The following is a 20,460-nucleotide window of genomic DNA, read 5'->3' on the forward strand; positions in this document are numbered from 1 at the left end:
TTATAAACTGTTAACGCTCCCCATTGGCAGGGAAGTGCTGCAGTATCCTTAACCAGTATGTTTGCCTCCGATTAAAAATAATAATTTCTACCAAGCCAGGTAATGCCAACAATGACAAAGTTGTACATATGTTTCTCATTATAAATGGAACTTTAAAGTGACATCTACGACAACTGAAAAAAAAAAAAAAAAGGATTACGGTAGACAGTGAAATGAGCTGCAGAAATAGTAGTAAACATACAAAAATGCTCAGAGAAGTATTTTGAGAAAGTAAAAGGTTCCCTTTAACTTTCTGATCATCTGCTCTCAGAGGTTCTAGGACTGCTGCCAGCCACAGCAGCCCTACATCTAACACCTCAAGAGGTGAAATCAATCCATAAATTTTCTGTTAAGTGACCCTGAATGAATGTTTATTCTTCAAGTAACTTTCTTAAGAACACAGACACCCTCAGAACCTGGTTTTGGCACTGCTGGTGTTTGCGCACGTGGAACGGATTTGCTGCTTTCAGTCCCACTGCACCTGTCCTAAGGGACACCCCTACTGCCCTTCTCCTCAACCCGGGACACATCTCCCAGTTCCACAGGCAGCACAGACTCACGGGCACTATGGCTGCACTCATTTCAGGAAAAAAAAACAAGGAGGAGACCTGTGGAGCAGTGGCACGGAGGAGTTCCCACAGGTAGCAGGGCCCTGTTGCACGGCCACATGCCCACTTCCATAACAAACAACTGGGAACCAGAGGTGTTAGAAGCCTCTGGCCTCCTCCACTCCTCTTAAACAGATGCAACCAATACACACGCTCAAACACTACAGCAAATACTGCTGTATTCTCTCTGTTCCCTGGAAAGGCTGAGTGACTGCTAAAAAGCACTGCTGAATTGGAGTAATGCACAAAGTTACCGTAATCCTGTACGGTGTTTTTTTGTTTAAGTCCCACCGTGATGCTATTTGCCTTATCTATTACAATAGTAATTTCACTGAAATATCATATCTTGAAACTATGCAGTTCACAACGTTCTTAACTATTTTTAAGTTAAAATTACACTGAAAAACTGTTCATGTCAGCACAAACAAGTCAACATTTTAATTATTGTTTCTTATAAACTCTAGACAAACAGCTATTCAGCTAAACAGTATCTGTTTTTATTTTACAGAAATAATAGTAGTGTTCCAACACATTGAATAGAGAAAAACCTGTAATGAAGACTTCATATAGTGCTTTTTTTAAACCTTTTTGGGTATCAGCTAGATTACAGGCAGAACAACTATGACAAGATCGAGCTACTCTAGCAGCTTTGCTCCGTATCAACAGTTTTCTGAACTGCTGATTTAAATAACATAATGGATTTCACTTTCTCTCCACACAGTAAACCACTGCTTCAGAGCCTAAAAGTTCCATCAGTAAGTCCCAACCATCTTGTTAAGATATACTGAAGACAAAGCCCTGTACATTAACAAAAAAACCCCAAAGGCTTTATCTCCTATTAATGTCACTTCATCACACTGCATTGTGTGAAGAAAAAGAAGAAAGCCTTTGATAACTGTCCCTCACTGACATATGGGATTTTTCCCTTGCCCTCACAGCAGGCAGGGGCACCACGCTGATTTCGACATTTCCTACAATACAGGAAGCACAACACTTTCTCCTAAGCTAATGCAAAATGGACAGTACTCAAATATCAGCTCTTGGGCAGGGTCATTGTGCTGTTTGCTCAAGCCCTTCCCATCAGCATGCATCCTAGGCACGCTGCCTCATCGTTCTCAGTCACTGCAGGATAAGCCACCCTGCTGCTCCAGCCTCGTCCTCAAACATTCCCATTCCCCAAAGGCAGAAGGTAGCTGGAAGTGTTTGAAAACATAGGTGCTTCACTTAAACTGCTTTCCCAATTTCTTGCATGAGAGTAGCTGTAGTCCTCTTTGCCAAGATGTAAAAAATTATACTCTGCACTGGGAAATGCAGTATGCCTAATTTAACTACCTGTTTATTATGTGAAAATGACCACGTAAACTGAACTGACACAAACCAAATGGGTGATGAAAATAACAGCACATTTCAAGGAACGGAAACGCAGATGGCTCACCCAAGTCTGCAGGAAGTTGCTAATCATCATTCTTGTAATACCCTCTACAGACAGATGTGTGAGTTCTATGGCCAGAACAGCAACTTCTTGAGACGTCTAACCATCTAACCAACAGCACGTATGGATAGAGACCACAGACTAAAGGGGAGGCAAAACTAGAATGTGAAATGGATGGATGAATCACGCTACATCTGCTAACATGGAGTCTGTTACCAAAATGAGTTATCTGAAGAATAAAACAGTTTTGATGGTAATTTGGTCCCATCTGAAAATGGCTTGATCACATAAAAAGAGAGAGTCTGGTTTAATATATTTTTTTAATACTGCAGGCAGATTAACATAACCATCTGCAAACCATATACAATTGAGATCCCAAATAAGTAAATTAACACTTGGCTGATACACAACACTTTAATATCCTTGCAACTTTTACTCTATTAACCACCACTCAGAAGCCTGGTATAAAAGCTTTCTTTCTTTACTAAGTGTTAAAATGTTTTTTTGTTCTTAGCTCAGCCAAAAGGAAAGAATCCAACTGCAGAAGTGTTGAAAGCAACCAGAGGAAAGCAGACAGTAATTAAGTGAAAACAAATATAAATAAAGCTAATGGAGGCTTCATATCCCAGGTGCTCCGTCAAGTTTGCAACAGCTTAGATCCCCCACTGAGTTTACAAGTGGCTCTTTTGGCACCCTTCCTTACTCAGCACTTACCCCAACTTTCCCTGTGCTGCTTTTCTTTATGAACAAAACAAGACCAAAACTTCAGGGGCTCTGAGTCCTGAGACTACAGAGCCATTGGTGCAGAGCACCTGTGCCATGGGCTGGCTACAGGACGCTTCACCCTCAGGGATCCATCTCACCTGAGCACTCAACAACTGTGATGCTTTGGAATTGTGTGTTTTTTCTTCCCTGCAACTTAATCGCAGAACTCCCCTTCAGCTGCTTGAGGCACAGTGTGTGTGACTTCTGCCATTTGGTCACAAAGGTTTTCACATACAGCTCACAAGGTCAGAAAGGCAGCCACCCTGGGCCTCAGCTGAAAGGGGAGCTTGGGGGCACCTGGGGGCAATCTCCTTGCACAATATTCCACAAGTTAAATGAAGTGGGATATGTCCCAGTCACCACTTCAGACTACAACAAAAAATTCAAAGTCTAGAAATAACTACACTTTAGACATTTTTATTCACGCACTGTAATACTTAATATATGTGAGATGCTGCATCTAGATTCTATTTTACTGTGCAACACAGAGTTTGCCAAATATTTTCCAATTCAAAGAAACACTGTAATGTGCATTTAAAAAAAGGTGAAAAAGCACTACGCAATATTCCAGATTTCTCACAAGTAGGTGACTCTTGTGCTCTCCTGTTTATTGGTAATAATCCAAACAATTAAATACCCATGAAATTCCTGGGCTAAGTACATGACAGAGATACTAAAACTGTCAGTTGTTATTATAAGAGTAACATACAATTCCCAAACTCTGCTGCATGTATTTACAGTATGTGAAGTTGCACTTGTTTGACTGTGGCATCTGGCTGTACTAAAAGGCTTTTATACTTACATTAACTACTTCGGGTTTCTCTGACTATTGCTTGAGAATGTTTATTTCCATTTTCACAGAAAAGGGTTATTGGTTCTCTGTGAAATTGTCATGACGCTTGAAGTTGTAGGAGGAATCAAAGTCCTCAGCTTTGTCGCTCTCCTGGACACTGGGACTCACTGAGGCACTCAATCACTGCAACAGGTTTTGCGAGCAGAGACCACAGTCACTGCATTAGAGACCAACACTTAATTCTATGATTGCTATGAGCTGTTCTCTGCATTCTGCTAAAACCTTTAAGTTTGTTGTTAGAGATACAACATGTTCACACTGGACTTTGACAGTAATCCTAAAACTGCGAGGCCTCCTGAATATTTAAATAATTACTGTTAGGAATATAGTCTGTCAGTATAGCTGTACCCTCTTGATTTTATTAGCAAAATGAACTCGCCCGTCTTTGGGATACCATCAACTAAAAAAAAAAAAAAAAAAAAAAAAAAAAAAAAACTTATCAAGATAGCTTAATTAGGGACTTAAGATTTTACTAATAAATAATAAAGTGGAATAAAACACCATGCATTACATTTTGAGTAGAGATTGCTTGTAATTTCATGTTTTTATGCTTCTTTTTATATTACGACATTTAATGTAGATTATTAAAATAGGATCTACTGTGGTAACATGAACTTATCTGCTTTCTGAGTGTTTCTTTTACATCTCGTAAAAGCATTTTGCTATCTTCCCAGCATACATTAACAGTGTTACAACACAATACACATTAGCCACGCTGTTCATATCCCATGAGAACTAAAACACACATGCATTTGAAAGGAAGAAATGCATGCTACAGGGCTCTCTGAAACAATTGTTCATTTTCTCTTTTTTTTTTCTTTTTTTTTTTCCCCTTTTACTAAAATAACATTTAATGGAATTTCCTGCAAGGAAATTACAATTAATAAATTACAAATTAATAAACTACAAATCCACTAGATTTCAGTCACTGCAGCAACAAAACAGAATTTCCATGAACGCTCAAAAAAATCCAATAATGTAACCTCTGCTAAAGCTTGAAAAAGCCATGAAGGACAAGGCACTTAGATCAATATTAGTTTATTTTAACTGCGGTGCAGTATGAAGCGATGAGGCTGATCATCTGATGGATTTTATTACCTGTCGGAGAGATAAGGCCTGGTGATAAGAGGCCTGGAACTCCATGGGGCAGAAGACGTGCATTTTCCTGTATCGCAACTCCGAGTGAACGCTTCGGGGGTCTTCCTGGCCGTGAGCTGATGAAACAAGAAGATAAATGAAAATGCTTTTTATTTCTCAAATATTTGCTTACTATACATAATATATGTATAAAATACACAAACTATCAAAAATACGTGAGATTATATTAGCAGTTCTTGCCTAGGAGGAAAAAAGAACCTCAGTCAATTAAGCATACAATAAATGCATAGATTTCAAATGAACTAACAATACATTGTCAAATAGCACCTGTAGTTAACACAGTCGTGAGCTCTACATCACATAAATGATGAGAAAACTTTCATTTTACTTCCATTAAAACAGCAGAAACAAAACAATCCAGATTCTAGTCCTAGCATATCACTACCTTGCTAATTTTTAATTACATTTTTAATGTTTCTCAGTACTCCTGCCAGCAAAACGGAGCACAAGAGATTCACGTGCATGTTGGTAAAGTCTTGAAAATGCAACTAGATGCTTTACTCATCTCACAAATGGAGATTTTTGGGTAATGCAGATTAATGATGCAATGACTGGGGGGACACCAGAGCCATTCAGATTAGGTCCACCGGAATTTATTAGCTCCGGTTCAATTGAATACAACCACCATTTACAGGCACTTCCACAGCAACTCAGCCAGCCTGGCTTCAGGGAGGCATACCCACATGCACCTCTACAATCCATGTACTAGCCAAGGGTTTCCCCGCTCCTACAGGTCACTAACAGAGAGATATCAGCAGTAACTGCTCCCCAGTCTGAGCCATGCATGTGCACCAAGCAAGCTGAAAAGCCACGCTGACTCAAATTTAAACACAATGCAATCTTTATGATATTAACCACCTTGTTCTGAATCATGGCAGCTAACAGACTATTTCTGAAGACTCAGCACTAATTTAATACTCAGCTTTTCCAAAGCTGATTACTTCACAGACTGACTTGTGGTTTTGACTACCACACATAGGTTAAACCAAGTATGTCCAACCTGTCAAAAACTCCATCTTCAACCACCTTATCAATTATGCCTGTGATTTTTAATCCAAAATGTTAAAGATCTGAATATTCATTTACAGTACCTATTTTTTAGCTATCGTGTTCATCTCTTAAGTACGCCTGCATGAAATCATGCTATACAGCTACCATAATACAGATTTACAGAGCAAAGACCATTTGAATCAACTTTCCCAAGACAAATAATACAAATATAACCTCCTAGTGTTTGCCGAAGTACTCCTGCTTCCCTTAGATCAAAACAATTTTTACTTTGCTGAATAATAGAGCTCTTGACAAAATATAGTGAAGCACTGCATGAAGTAACTAAGCTGCAACAATGTATGAGGTTTGAATAGAGAACATTTCCAAAATGACTTCAAGTCCGCAAAGACATTTCAGTTAAACCTCACTCCATCAACTTATAGTGCCAAAGCTCTCCATCAATGTAAGACAAACTCTGTGTTTAGATGAAGACAACTTCCAGCAACACTGCGCAGAGGTACCATTAACGTGTTCATTTTTCACACACTGTGCTAGTGCTATTTTGTTTTACTGTACATCAAGGTAGCACAAAATCATTTTTTCAGTTTATTATTTTCTCTCTAAATAACTATCCTGTCCTTTTTTTAAGCTTCAGGTTTGCCCACTTTGTGTTTCATCTTATTTAGTGCATTTTCCATTTTACTTTGTTATGCTTTATCCTACTATGATGGCTTTAAAGTACGGCTTACTATGAAAGCCCAGATTCATGAGGCTTTAATAAGGTAAACCTAAAATAACAGCATGCAAATTTCACAGGAAGTTAGATGCACAAATGGATTATCTATTAAAAACACCTGCTGAATGGCCATCTACCATACCCTTATTAGGCTTGTACGTGGAGATGTGAAATAAAAATGAGTTGTTACAATTTCAATTTACACAAGTCTGTGCACACACATGAATCTCTCGGTGCTTAATTGGCACTTAATGCATTTGCAAAAAAATCACAAAAATAAAACACCAAAAATGAGCAGTTTTCTCCAACAGTTCAACCAATTAAACCACAAAGTGTTCCCTTCTCAAGCTCAAATACTACAAAATATTCGCAACACTCTGTATGTTCATATAAGCTGTAACAAAAATCTCATTAAAAAAAACCAAAAAACAAACAAAAAAAAACAAATAAATGAACATTTCTAAAAGAATTTATGAAGAAACATTTATGATTTATTATTTTTCATGTACCATAACCATGGTTTCTTCCTGGGAGGGCAGCTCAAAGAAAGCACCTATTTGAATACAAGCATTTATAGTTTTCGGCTGAAAGAAAATTCTGGCATTTTTGTTTGAACACAAAGCAGAAATCTCAGAGACGGGATAAAAATGTTTGAAGGAAATCTTACTTTTAAATGCAAGATTTACACAAAGGAAACAAAAGCTTAGTGCATTAAAACATGCGATGCGCTTCGCTTTATCTCCAACCACGCTGCTGCCGGCGCTGGGCTGGCGCTGCCAAGCAAGGAAACTCACTTGTCCGTCTGCACATTTCCACTGCCCACACAGTGCAACTTATCACCTTAGGAAGCCTGGAATTTCGATTCACACTTTCTATTTAAAACATATCCGACCTTCACAATTTAGTGAAAATGTCTAAGAAATGCCTTCAGAAAGGAAACAGGACTATAATACATACGTAATATATATACGTAATATATAAAATTTATTATTTTATAACTACTAACTTTGAAATGTTAGCAGCACTAGCATAAACATATGAAACTTATTTAATATTATTTCCCCATATCTTTTGACACCTAGCTCTTCTATTGCTGCTTCTTTTCCACTTTTTCCTTCATGTCATTAAGAGAATTTAAATACTTGAAAGCTTGTTTCTTCCTCACTGATAACAAAAGGAAGCAAGAAGCTGAATGATCAGCTCTGAACAACTTCTAACATTCCTTTACATTTTGTATTTGCCATTAATTTGCCCTTAAGAATGGAAAGTGACTCTATCCTCAGTAAGATGTTACTTCAAACACAAGCTGCTGGCTTACAGATACATCTTTAAATTATTTTAATGTTAAAGTAGTTTTATGGCTACAGTCAAGACCACAGAGTTTAAAGGAGAAGTACAATACAATCTCCATCGATATGTATTTGGTAATCATATTCTTTTTACTACATGAGTGCGAATAAAATGGCCAGCTCTAATAAAGTTCTACTATTATCCCTAAAAAAAAAAAATATATATATAAAAAATAAAAAAATAAAAAAAACCCTCTGAGTCATCAATTACTTGCCAAGAGAGATGGCTGGAGGCTTGGGGTTTTACCTGTGCTTAGGCTCCCATTATCCTGCTCAGCCAAAAAGGTACTAAACATGAAAGAGAACAATGACCTGTCAGGATAATATGATCTGAATATTGTTTGTTTCTGTATTCTGTTTGGAATGAAATTCATCAGAGAATAAAATACACTTTATGAGTACATCTGACTGTTGAAAATTATACAGAGAATGTTCAGAAGCCACTCACAGAGTGAGTTTTTTTTCCCCTTCATTTTCCATTCCTGTTGAAATGTAACTTTATTATTTATCCTCTGAACATTCCAAGGATTTTTAATTTGAAAGTTTCTATCAACCCCAACTTTTAAAATTCTATTTTACAACCATTACAGATAAGCATATTTTGGAAAACCCACAAATTCATCAACACTTGTAAAATATAAATAATCAGTGGAAACATACAGCACGTTACTGTTGATGTACGATAGTGCTCTACTTTTATGCTTCAAATATAAGAGATTTACTGGAATCAGAAGTGAATTTGCATATTCATCGAGACAAATAAACACGTGGTGATTTAACTAGGAAACTGTTCTTTGGATGACAATTTAATCAGCACAGGTTGAAAGGTCCATCACTGCAGCATCCTGTTTCTGCTAAAATATTGATTGCGTTACTGATTTCAGTAATGCTTTATTTTACAGGGCACAAATAACCATGTAATTACTCTTTAATTGAATGGTAATTGCTTGCTGGCAATTATTTGTTAAGTTTTGGAGTTTAATTACCAGGTTATTTGTGTTTTGTGAAATAAAATGTTATGTATTAGTAGTCTTAAATATTTTCAGTATGAACGGTCTGTCACAACTAGAAAAGTAAGTTACGATGGTTTGAGTTTGACAAATAACACTCCAACACTACTGCTATTATTAAAAGAATCAGATGAATCTTTGAATGCTTTCCCTTTACAAAATTAACATTAGATGTAACATTTGTAAGATAAATGGACAAATACTGTACCACAGAAGCATGATTTCCTCTGGGGTCTAGTCCAGCATTTAGCATAATTTATCCTGATGTTTTGCTTTTCATTCTCTGGGCCTCTTTAGAGGAACTGAAATAGTATCCTAACCTCTTGAGAGCAAAGAATAAACCAAGTAGAAATATATTTCAACAGTACTTCATATTTCTGCAACTGAAGTGGATTACCACCAGCACATTATCTTAGCAGCCTATAAACTTTGTAGAGTTGGCAGTTAGCTAGATAACAAGGGAAAGCATTATGTCTCACAGTGTCAATGAGATATGACACATTCTGTGATATATTTATTCCAAGTTGTGATAGATGAGGTACCCAATACTTTGATCGTTAAAATCTGAATTTTACCATTACACTTTCATTTTTGTCATCAACTATTTATGAATTGGCAGTACGCAGTTTAGCAAGGACTGCCTATTTTGTTTTTTCAAAAGATACCCAGTTAATAAATTAATTATTGATTCCATGAGGCTTGAAATATGTGGCATAAAAATATGCTAGACTTGTGATTTAGAAAACTCTCATACATATCGCATGTTTCTTCAACAGCAATGTATTTTATTAGGCTTAGAGGAGAAATACAGAAGTAGTGTATCACACGTTGTGTAAATTACTCTGATAACAGCAGCAGTAACTGGTGCAAGTGCTTACAAATGAAAAACCACCTTAGTTGCTTTTCTGAAATTCAAACAGGAACCAGAAATTACAACTTCGCTTTCCTCAAAGATCGTGAAATACAGGCTAGTGATTGTGAAAGGTGCTCTTTGAAGTCTTTATCAATAAACATAACATTCCTGATAACTTCAGTTAAAGTCATTTCCTTTTATTACCATAAGATTTTTAGTTGCAGCATGGATTAAAAATAATCTCCTTGCTTTGGTGTTTATTACAACATTTCAAAGATGCCAATGGTAGTTAAACTCTACTTGACCTCTCAGTGTTTGAGAAGAGAAGCAAACTCTGACCCCGCAGCAACCTGATTCTGTCTCCTCTCAGCGCTGGCAAACTGATCACTTGTCTAACCATTGCAGGACATTGGATCGCCAGCCACATCAAAGGCAACAAGAGCCAATTCAGCAGGAGGAAAAAAGTCACCCATGCAAAATGGGCAATTAACATTAATCATACATGAAGTTGTTTGAGCCGATAACTAGAACCTGGCCCCTATGGCAACTCTCATAAAATAGTGCCCACGCTGGCACGAGGAGCCACGGCTCATCTTCCACAGGGCTAAGCATGCTCTCTCCTCCCCACATCCAACAGAAGGAAATTGCAGAGGAAAGCTCTGACCTCCAAACAAAGTCTTCCCACTCGATTCTCCAGGCTTTTTCGGAGGAGAAAGTCCTGAATATCAGCCTCGGTAAAAATGTCAGTGGAACTATATTCCAAAAGCTACATACATGAATCTGAACCGCTGTTCTGTCATTATGAATTGGTGTTACTGTTACAACAAAAAGGATTGCTTAACACCACGGAATTCTTCAGAGGTGGGATTAAAGTGAATACTGCATTTTTATCAGTTTTACCATTAAAAATGTGAAGTAGCACAGTACCACCATGTCCTTCCTAAAAATCACAGGTTAGAGAAAGTCCTACACAAGATCTGAATAATATTGCATATAATTCCCCTGTCAAGGAGTGCATCAGTTAGCTCGGAAACATCCCTGCTGACATCTGCTGTATGCGCAGCTATGTCAGCAAGCATTTGCATCAGCAGAGCCCCATCAGTGCGGCCACACAGCACAGTTCCCCACTCACAGCTTCCAGGAACCCCAGATCCCAGCCCACAGAGGCCCAATGACTCCAACCTGCGTCCAACTCCTAACTTCAGGCAGAGAAAAGGAGCAGCCTGACGGCAGAACTGCATCACAGCAAGAACTCTGGACCTGGATAAATCTTTCTGCCAGCAGCATTTCACACCTGCGACCTCTCCTTTGTTCAGCACCCACCAGCATAGACAGTAGTGATGTAGAGGAGCTGGAAATGTCTATCACCAAGTCTCTCTGAAGGTCCAAACACAGTTCCTCTCCTGAGGGATTGACGACCTCTCAGCCACAGAGCAATTCACCATCTGTCTAATAAAGCTCTTCCTTCACTTTGGTACCAGCTCTGTTCCCATCCTTCAACAAACCAAAGCACCACCCATCCAGCTGGATACCATTATTTTGCTGAATACATCAGGTCAGCAGTTACCCCAGGGCTCTATAGCAGTGTACAAAAAGCTATCAAACTCTTCAGAATATGAGGCAACAGCAAAATGCCAGAGAAGCAGCCCCAGACTCTGGGGTGTTGGCTTGCTGGGTTCACTCCAAGATGCGTAAAGCCAGAATCAGCCTCAGGAGGTCACCTGCTCTCTCTACCTCTGCCCCAAGGCAGAATCACGAGCAATTAAATCATTCCTGACAAATACTAGTCCAGCCTGCCTCTGAAAACCCTCAGTGCTGGAGACTTCATGACATCCCCAGGCAACCCACAGCAGTGCCCAGGCCAGCCTTCCTGTCAGGACAGGTTTGTGGGGGAGAGGGGGGTGACATCTAACCTAGTTTTCCTTGATTTAATTCATGCAAGGTACTTCTTGTCATCTACTCAACAGATATGGAAAAACCCCTAACATTTTCCTGGTTAACAGACACATTTCAGATTTCTGAGGACTTGTCATGTTTTGCCATTGTGAGGTTTTCACACATAGATTTGTGCTCACCAGAGGATCTTCTCCACAGCAGAGAAACCCCTTATTGCAACATGCTCTAAAATATGCCTATCTATTTATTTCATGCAAAGTTCTACCCAGTCCCTCCTGGGAGACCTGCCTTCCTTGGCAAGTCCAAGAAATCCACCTACCTGTGGAGGGGAGATGCAGAGCGCTCTGCTTTATCCTCCCTTTTTAGCCCACAGCAAGTTCTTGGTTTCTACATTTTCCACAACAGAGTTCAAATATATCTCCAATTATTAATACTCGTGTTGACATTTTCTTGATAAAGATTCATTAAATTTTTTCTTTGTCAAAGAGAGAAACGTGATGGAACAGACAATTCAAGAGTTGACTATTCACCTGACAGAAAGTATAACTGTGAAGCTATTTTATACTTCATTTACTTGACCTAGTTACAGTTTTTCTAACCCCAAATATTCACATAATACCCTGAAATCATGAAAATACATAGAATTCTAATGTTTCCTACGTTTCATTTTACATCTTTTATTAAATCTTGATTTTCCAAAACCATGCTTCCTGAAGATATAAGAAGTGCCTCAACATTCTTACTATGTTTTCCTGTCAAGTAACGCCTGTCAAATCACCAAATACTAGAATTCTGTTGATTCACACCGTACACAAGATAGAAGATCTAAGTTACACACTGCACCATTTCAATTTAAGGGTACATCAGTAATGAAATTGAAAGCATTACTACAGCTTGTGTATATATATATATCCCAATAATTTAATATAAATTAATCAAATTAGTACATGTATCAGTCAAGATGAGTGGCATGGATAAACTACAGTTCATTTTGCAACTTGAGATCATACCAGTGTGGCAAAGTTCCTGCTGCTGCTTCTTTGTTGCTGTCACATTCTCTAGGCTGGACTAAAGCTAGCAGGAGTATGCCTGCCTGTGCTGGAATCATGCCATATAACACATCACCAGAACCACAAATTTAACTTACAGATATGTTTCAGAACAACACTCACCCAAGACTTCCACCTAACTCAATGTGAATGTACCGGATACCTGAGAGATACAGCCAAGTACGTAATGAACTCCACAAGCTTCAGCTCAGCTACTCGGATAGTACTGCTGTTTTCTGAATCCAGTGAAAGCTGTGAAACACTGGAGATCATGGGTATTCTAGTATGCAATTTTCATTCTGTAAAAGGAAGCCCACTTAAAAGAATATTTAGGATTTTTTCACCTGCAACTTGGAAGCTTAGGACTGATGTAAACAGATGTGAAGGCAGGCACTGAGAGCAGTATAGGAGCACATACAGCTCCACTCCAACCAGGCAACAGTTTATGTTGGTAACGACAAAGATAAAGCGAAGCCCTTAATGGATAACCTCCAAAAGCCACAGGAAATGCTAGCAATCCTCTTTCTAACCCTCAAATCCAGTACACAGAAAGGACCACATAGGTCTCTGCTACCAGCCTCTATTCACTGTGTATTTGTTCAGAGCCTGATGGGCTTCCTTCCCCAACTGACAGCTCAATTTCTGGGCTGTCAGCAAGCTCTGCCCTGGGCAGAGGACATCGCTCAGCCCAGCTATCACTCCTGGAAGACACAGATCCCAAAATCAGGACCATGGGACTGAACTGTGGACTGTCGCTTGGGAACAGCAATGTGTGAAGACAGTGTGGTGACAACAAATAGTCTCAATCTCACCTACAGAAAATAAAGAAAATACCTGAATGAGAATCTGCATAAAAATGCTAGAATTTACCTCAAAGGGAAAAAAAAAAAAAGTACAGAAAAGTGAACGAGGAAAGGCAAGAGGAAATTCACTTTCCTTATCGCAGCTTTACATCACATATACTGCAGTGTACAATCCAACCTAGTGCCACTACACTGAGCTATAAATCTGCTTTCATTTCATTTAATTTAGCACCAATTTTTTCAAGCACTCTTTTACAGTTTCCACACACATACTTCTAAAACATTTGCATGGATATTCTCAAAACAAGGAATCACCATCTATTACACATCCTCATGATTTTTCATATATGTCTGAAGTATATTACATCTTAACAAGTTTTATTTTTGACCTGTATCTGAATTCAATGTCAATTTAGGAGAACATTACTGTAAAGAAAGGTTTTTGAAATATTGCTGTTTTCCACTGAGCTGCTTCTCCATACGATTCAATTCAATAAAACTTGTAAAAAAATGTGTCTGTTTAAGCCTATTATCTAAAGACAAAAACCTAACAGCAAGCACTTGACATATTTACAGCACTCTGTAACAAACAACCCACAGGAGATGATAGCTAATGCTATCACAGTGCTATATTATAGCACGGCAGCACAACGTTTTCATAGTAACCCAGCTTCAGTGCAATGGGAAACTACTCTTCCTTTAACTGATTTTGATCTCTGCATTACAAAGTTCAGTGCATTCAGAATTTTGCAAGGACTCTCCAAAATTTAGGGTTAGAGAACAGAAATTTATCTTTCAAAGAATAACAAATGAAAGAAGACAGAAACAGTCCTCCACAGTACCCTTTGCACCTACATCCATGCTGAAAAGGTTTGTTCACAGCAATCGAAATGAGCCTCTGTGATGCATCCAGAAGGAATCACCTGCCTGTTAACCTTCACAACATGGAAATTACTCTTTAGTTAGGTGGTGGTCACGAAGAGTGTGGAATTGAACAGGCAGTGTAAGTTAACAGTGTAGACTGTTTCACCTTTATTCTTCCAGATTTCCGGACTGTTAGTTCTCAGTTAACTTGCCAACTATTGAGATAGTTAATGTAAATATTTCTAATGCAAAATCACAGAACTATTTTCAAACAACAAAGTGCAACTCTTCAGGACCATGAAAGTACAGAAAAGGCAGAAAAAGTTATTTCAAAATTCATATTATTCTTTGGTACCCTAAGATGCTGCTACAGATGGCCCTGTGCACTGACACCCTGACTGCCAGCAAGGCACTGCACGCATGAGGCACACACTGACCAGGTGGCCCAGAGATGAGGAAATGCCTCTCCAAGGGCAGACACATCTAGCAAGGTCCCACAGAGAAAATACCAGGCAAATACATGTACCTGAAACATCTGCGCAATAGGGCTTGCTACTTCACGAATTCCTGTCAGCACACAGCCACCTCACCTCATGTTCCTCCATGCACCCAGAAAAGCCGTTTTGGTAGTAGCCCTGTGGCAAGGAGGACCAGCACCGAGGTAACCCCCACCCCAGAGCTTCCAGCCAACCCTTCACCACATCTCTGGCTTTGTTTTCAGAGACTCCTTGCTTCAGCACTACAAAAATCCTGATCCTTCTGAAGCACAAAACCCAGATCCGGGCTTGAGCTTCCAGGACTAACCCCAGCACTGCTTTGGAGGGCCATCTGGTTTTCAGTTTAAGGCTTTTTCAGTCATTGGATATTTTCTCACCTTTTCCCCCACTTTGAAGAACGTGCTCCAAAGAAATTCTCTCCTCACGCTGAACAAATCATGTCTTAACATTTTCAGTAGTAAATTCAAAGGTCATGTTTCATCAGGATTCATTCCATATGAAGCTCTTTTCAAAATGAGCCTTATTTACAAAGCAGGTTTAGATAGCAGAAGAAGGTGCCTGTGAAAATGGATAAATCTCACAGCTTGTTCGCTGTGGAAGGGATCTGCGTGCTATCACTCAGGTGTGCAGAAACGTGCCTGCTTGTATTGGCAATGTTCAGACATGCCATTGCCAACAAAAACAACTCAAAAGAAAAGTACTAAATTCATCCTTTAAAATTTAAAGCAACAATTAGTTTTTAAAAATCTGTAATTATTTTTTTCTGGAAGTTTACTGTATTTTGCACACTGTATTGTGCACACCCGCTAACTCAGACCTGAGCGAAACCCCACCTAGCAGCAGATGGCTGGGCTGGCTGTGCTGCAGACCCACGCAAAACCGGGCCAGCCCTGGGCTTGATGTCAGAAAAGAGTGCGTTCAGAGAGAACTGGTCACCAAACCAGGGACTCACAGCCACCAATTCTGACCTGCCCGCTGCAAGCAGCACGCTGTGTTCCCTCCCAGTGTCACAGTACCTCTCTCTTTCCCTTCCTGGCAACACTCTCTCTGTTCCAACAGGAGTTTTTACCCTTTCTCCCAGGTGGTCTATCAAAAGCATATCTAAACCAAAGTGCCTTGCCACTGACAGCGAAATGCAACATTAATTTGTAAATAAACCTTCTGGCATCAACTTCACTCTTTTTTAAGTCATGAGAAACACTGCAAGAAACCAACAGAAAAAGCCAAAGTAAGCCTGGGGCACTAAGAAACCACGAGTTATTCACAGGTTCAGGGATTTCCTGCAATAAAATATTTCCTACATTAGATACAATGGTTTATCAGAGCAGTCATACCTGCTGCCGGGTTTTTAAAAACATCTCCCTTCAGACTGCACAGTTTGTCTCTGCCCAAAACCATGCGCTGTGCTAATGTACCAGCACCCACTTCCTCACCCTTCTGCATGAACAATCAACATTTTACTTGGCTTCCACAAGACAGAAAATACAAAACGTGTGTTGGTTTGTATGTCAACAAACCATATAAGTACAGTCCCGTCCTCACCAGGGGCAAATACAGCCTTGCTACTGACTTCAACAGAATCGCCCAGAATACATCATCTGCTCAACTCACTGCTCTTTAGTGAAAATGTGTTTTTTTTTTAAAGCTGTTGAAAAAGACTAAAAGATTTCAAGCAAAAGAGTGTTTGTAACCAGATTTCCTGGGGATAAATGAAAGACATACGTTTCCATGACTGCCAGCCTACTAAATTTTGCAAGCATAAATATTTACCTAGGACTAGGGGTAGGGAAACCACCATCTAGACCCTTCCAAGTTTAAATACTGCAACACAGAGGTCATTATTTATAAATAGAAATAGGGAGCACATCTTTTCCATGTGTATTTCTATCATGCTTTTCATCCACTCCATATGCCTTCTATTATTAACATTCTTACGCCAGAAAAGAATTTGTGTCACTTGCTCATACTGTATGCATTCATTTTCTTTAGGCTTTCTTGTGGTTATTGATTTCCTGCTTTGTTGAAGTGGCTTTGTTTCTTTCTCAGCATGCTATCCATTTTAAAACAACAGTTGTTGAACAAATAAAAAAATATTCTAAAATTAAATTACTTCTATCTTCATTTGTTTTTATCTAAGTTAAATGCAAGAGATACACTTCCCCTAATAAAAAGGAAATACTCAATGTCTCCCAGTAAGCAGAGCAAATCAAGTAAAATTTTCCTTTTCTAATAAGACTTTTTTTTTTTCTTTTTATTGGAAACATGAAAGAAAAAGTATAGCAAAAATAAAGCCTCTTTTGTATTCATTAGTTGTAATCACTGCTGTGGCCAGTGTTTTAACATCAACAAAAAAAGACTTTCTGGTTCAGGGCCAAATTCAGTTAAGCCCTATATCTTGCTACACTTGAAATCATTAAAAGAATTTTTTTATTTTTTTAATTTTTTTTAAACAGTGCAAATGGAGATCATGCTTTAACATGGAATCATTTACCCTGCTGAGCAAAATAAGTTTATCCTCTTCCACAGGACCAGTCCCAAAGATACACAGATTTCACACAGCAAAGATGCAGATGAACATAACTATCATTTCATCAACTACAAAACCAAGAAAAACAGCATTTTTTTGCAGAAGGTGCCAGTCCCGACATGCTAAATGTTGTTTTGACGCTGTATGTTTGACAACTGTCAGTTCCAGGGTTCCAAGGCTTGTCTTCCCTCTCTCTTCCAACATGCTTATTAACTGAAATCTGGTGAACTGTAGCAAAATCAAGTAGGAATTATGGAGACGTTGTATTAAGACAGAACTCTTGTCAAATTTTCTGCTAAAAGCATACAATGAAGTGCTGATTATTTGGAGCCCAAAAGCTCCCCTACATTTTCCTTCTCTGTGTTCTGCAGCAGATCTTCCTTCAGTAACGTGATAAATTTCCTGCTCTAGCATCTTCCTTATCATCATGCCTTAAAGAAAATGCTTGCATACTACTGCTCCATGCATGAGAGTTATTTCCAAAAGCAATGGGCTTTATCTACTTCATCCAGTTATTAGAGAAAAAAAATCACAATACACCTTTCACACTGAATATACTGCACGTTCAGAAAGCAGTACTTTTCTAAAGGACTCGTGGAATAATTATTTCACCAAACAGCACAGAGGACTCTTCAGAAATGTGTTTAAATTAGGTGGGACTGCATCTTACAAACCAAACTAGCATAAGAACCACTGGTACCAAGACAGCTGAAGATCCAGATGCACTCTTTCCACTGGGACTGCATAGACATGTATTTCAAATATGCTCATATAAAGCAAGACACCGAATACTGCTGCCAAGAGCCCAGGAACACTGCAGACCTCACATGTGCATGCAAGAAATATTCAAAATATCAGCTATCCGTGCAGCTTTAACAAAGGTGACAATTAGAGCACGTGCCAACTCTCTGCAAAGTCAGCTCACGGTAGCGCACCAAAACGTACTGAGTGCCCGTTCCCTGTGAATAACACATCATAAATCATAAAATAACTGTCTGTTACTGTATGCAACTTATAACTGGACATAACCCTACGCCAGGGTGCTGGGAAGGCTGGATGGCCAAAGGGACAACTCTGTACCCCTGAGGGCAGGTAATTCCCTAAGGATTCTTCACAGATTCTTTGGACCCAGATTTTACAGAGAGGCTACTTGCAGAAAAATAACAAACCTGACTTCATAAACCTGGCTATCTTTATCCATCTCTTGAAATAGAGTGACTCTAAATTTGTGTTTCACATAGCTGCTGATACTACTTTGTTTTCTTTTTATCTTTTGGGGCAAAGATAGCTGTTATCTTCTGAAATTTATTAATTAGAAAAAAACTCTTAAAAACAAATTTTGAGGGAAGAAATGTAAATCTAAAGTGATAGAAATTGGTAGCAGGGAAACATGTGACTTAAATTATGTGAACGTTAGCAGTCCAGATGACCACTGCTGGGGAATTAAGCAGTTTATTATCAAATTTGACCATTTATTGTGTGATATTTGGTAATTCTCCTGAATTATTTCTGAGCAGATACTTTATAGCACTATGGCCTCGGTTTCAAACAATGCAGTTGGTTCCTTTTCAAATGGCAGAAACGTCTTATGTAATTTTTCTACCACTTAAAAAAATACCTCTGTGTTTTCTGGAATAAAGCTAAGTTGGAAATTCTGTCAGGCATTTAGGCCAAGGCGATTACACCAATTTAAGAAAGTCAACAATTACAAAGAACTCATGTTTAATTAGCAAAAGGGAAGCACCTGTATTTTTAAAGGAAGAGACTCCAGGATTAGAGTGTACAAATTTAAGCTGTAACAAAAGGCAAAAATGAGCGCATTATTTATCCATGGGGAAAATCAGCCACTGGATGCGATCAGTTCATGGAAAAAAGCAACAAATAGTTCTTGCTTCACATGGCATCTCCATGCATTTGTACAGATGCGTATCAGTAATTATGTTTATAACTCCTCTGTCTGTCCAGCAGCCAAAAAAAAGAGCACCTCTGATGGTTAGACCTGTAATACTCTCACTTTTATGCTTCAAATTTTACACTTCATAAAACATTCAGGACTGAAAATGTGACTTTTTATCTTCTGTAAATCCCATTCTTTAAACCACCATCTGGCTGAGGCATTAAAATAGGCCAAATTACTCTCGCAGTTTTCTTAAGACCTTTCTTTTGCTGTTAATTGCACATTTATAATTATATTCTTGCAAAAAGGTTTTGAAAGATTATTCTTGGTAACAGACCTAAGGTGAAAACTCGCTGCTTTAATGCGTAAATTATAATGTGTGCAGTTGTGAAGAGTGGTTTTGTGAAATGCTCAGGTAAGCGCAAGAATCTAAAAGAGCTGTCAAAGAGTTTGCACTCTTAAGGGGCCAATGTTCATTTTAAAGCAACTCATAACAAGCTGTGCCTGAAGGCTAAATGAGTAGTTTAAGTTAAACACAACCACTAACTTTGTAGAAGACGGATAAAGGAAACAATTGTTCGTCAAACAAAGTTAGAGAAATGTAAAAAGCAGCCTCACTTTGATGCCTGCTTAAAATCATTAATTTTCCTGTAAGTTAATGTAAATCAAGGATTAAACAGAAACTGTTACCATTTGACCCTTATAAACTAAACTTCTGTGTGGCTCATCTATTTGAAGTCAAATCTATCCATACATCTAAACAGGAAACTGAATGAAAACATTTATTCTTTCCATTTCCCATATCCTGCTAACTTCTTCAAAAACTATTTCCTTTTTAAATTTAGACTGCATTCTTGTTGATCATTTTTTCCTCTGCAGAGTTTTGTAAATGTAACATCAGTTTCCTTACAGAGTGCAAAAAGCGGGTGCTCCTTGGGCTCTGCTCTTGACCCATCTGTACACGTTTCTCAAGTCCATTCCCCTGCAGAACGATCCAGGACCACAGGGGGGATCCAAGCCGATATTTGGCCTCTTTGAGAGTGTGCAGGTATCCGAAGTACGATCAGTTGGACTTCAGGACCACTGCAGGTGGCAAACTCGAAGGATTCACAGTTACCATTTCAAACTGCACAT

At 38.7% G+C, this 20,460-nt stretch overlaps 1 protein-coding gene across 4 annotated transcripts in view; it reads right to left on the reverse strand.

Annotated features, from left to right (window-relative positions):
- The window catches only part of DACH2 (dachshund family transcription factor 2), a 264,018-nt gene that overhangs the window by 129,229 nt on the left and 114,329 nt on the right, over positions 1-20,460 (reverse strand). For all 4 annotated transcript variants that reach the window (XM_042824971.1, XM_042824970.1, XM_042824972.1 and 1 more), the window contains exon 2: positions 4,796-4,911. In XM_042824971.1, coding sequence (XP_042680905.1) covers positions 4,796-4,911 — 116 coding nt within the window. The remainder of the gene's footprint in view (positions 1-4,795; positions 4,912-20,460) is intronic.

The sequence above is a fragment of the Centrocercus urophasianus genome, unplaced genomic scaffold (genome assembly GCF_019232065.1).
Source record: "Centrocercus urophasianus isolate 14NV4802_14NV808 unplaced genomic scaffold, USGS_Curo_1.0 seq_24, whole genome shotgun sequence".
Lineage (NCBI taxonomy): Eukaryota > Metazoa > Chordata > Aves > Galliformes > Phasianidae > Centrocercus > Centrocercus urophasianus.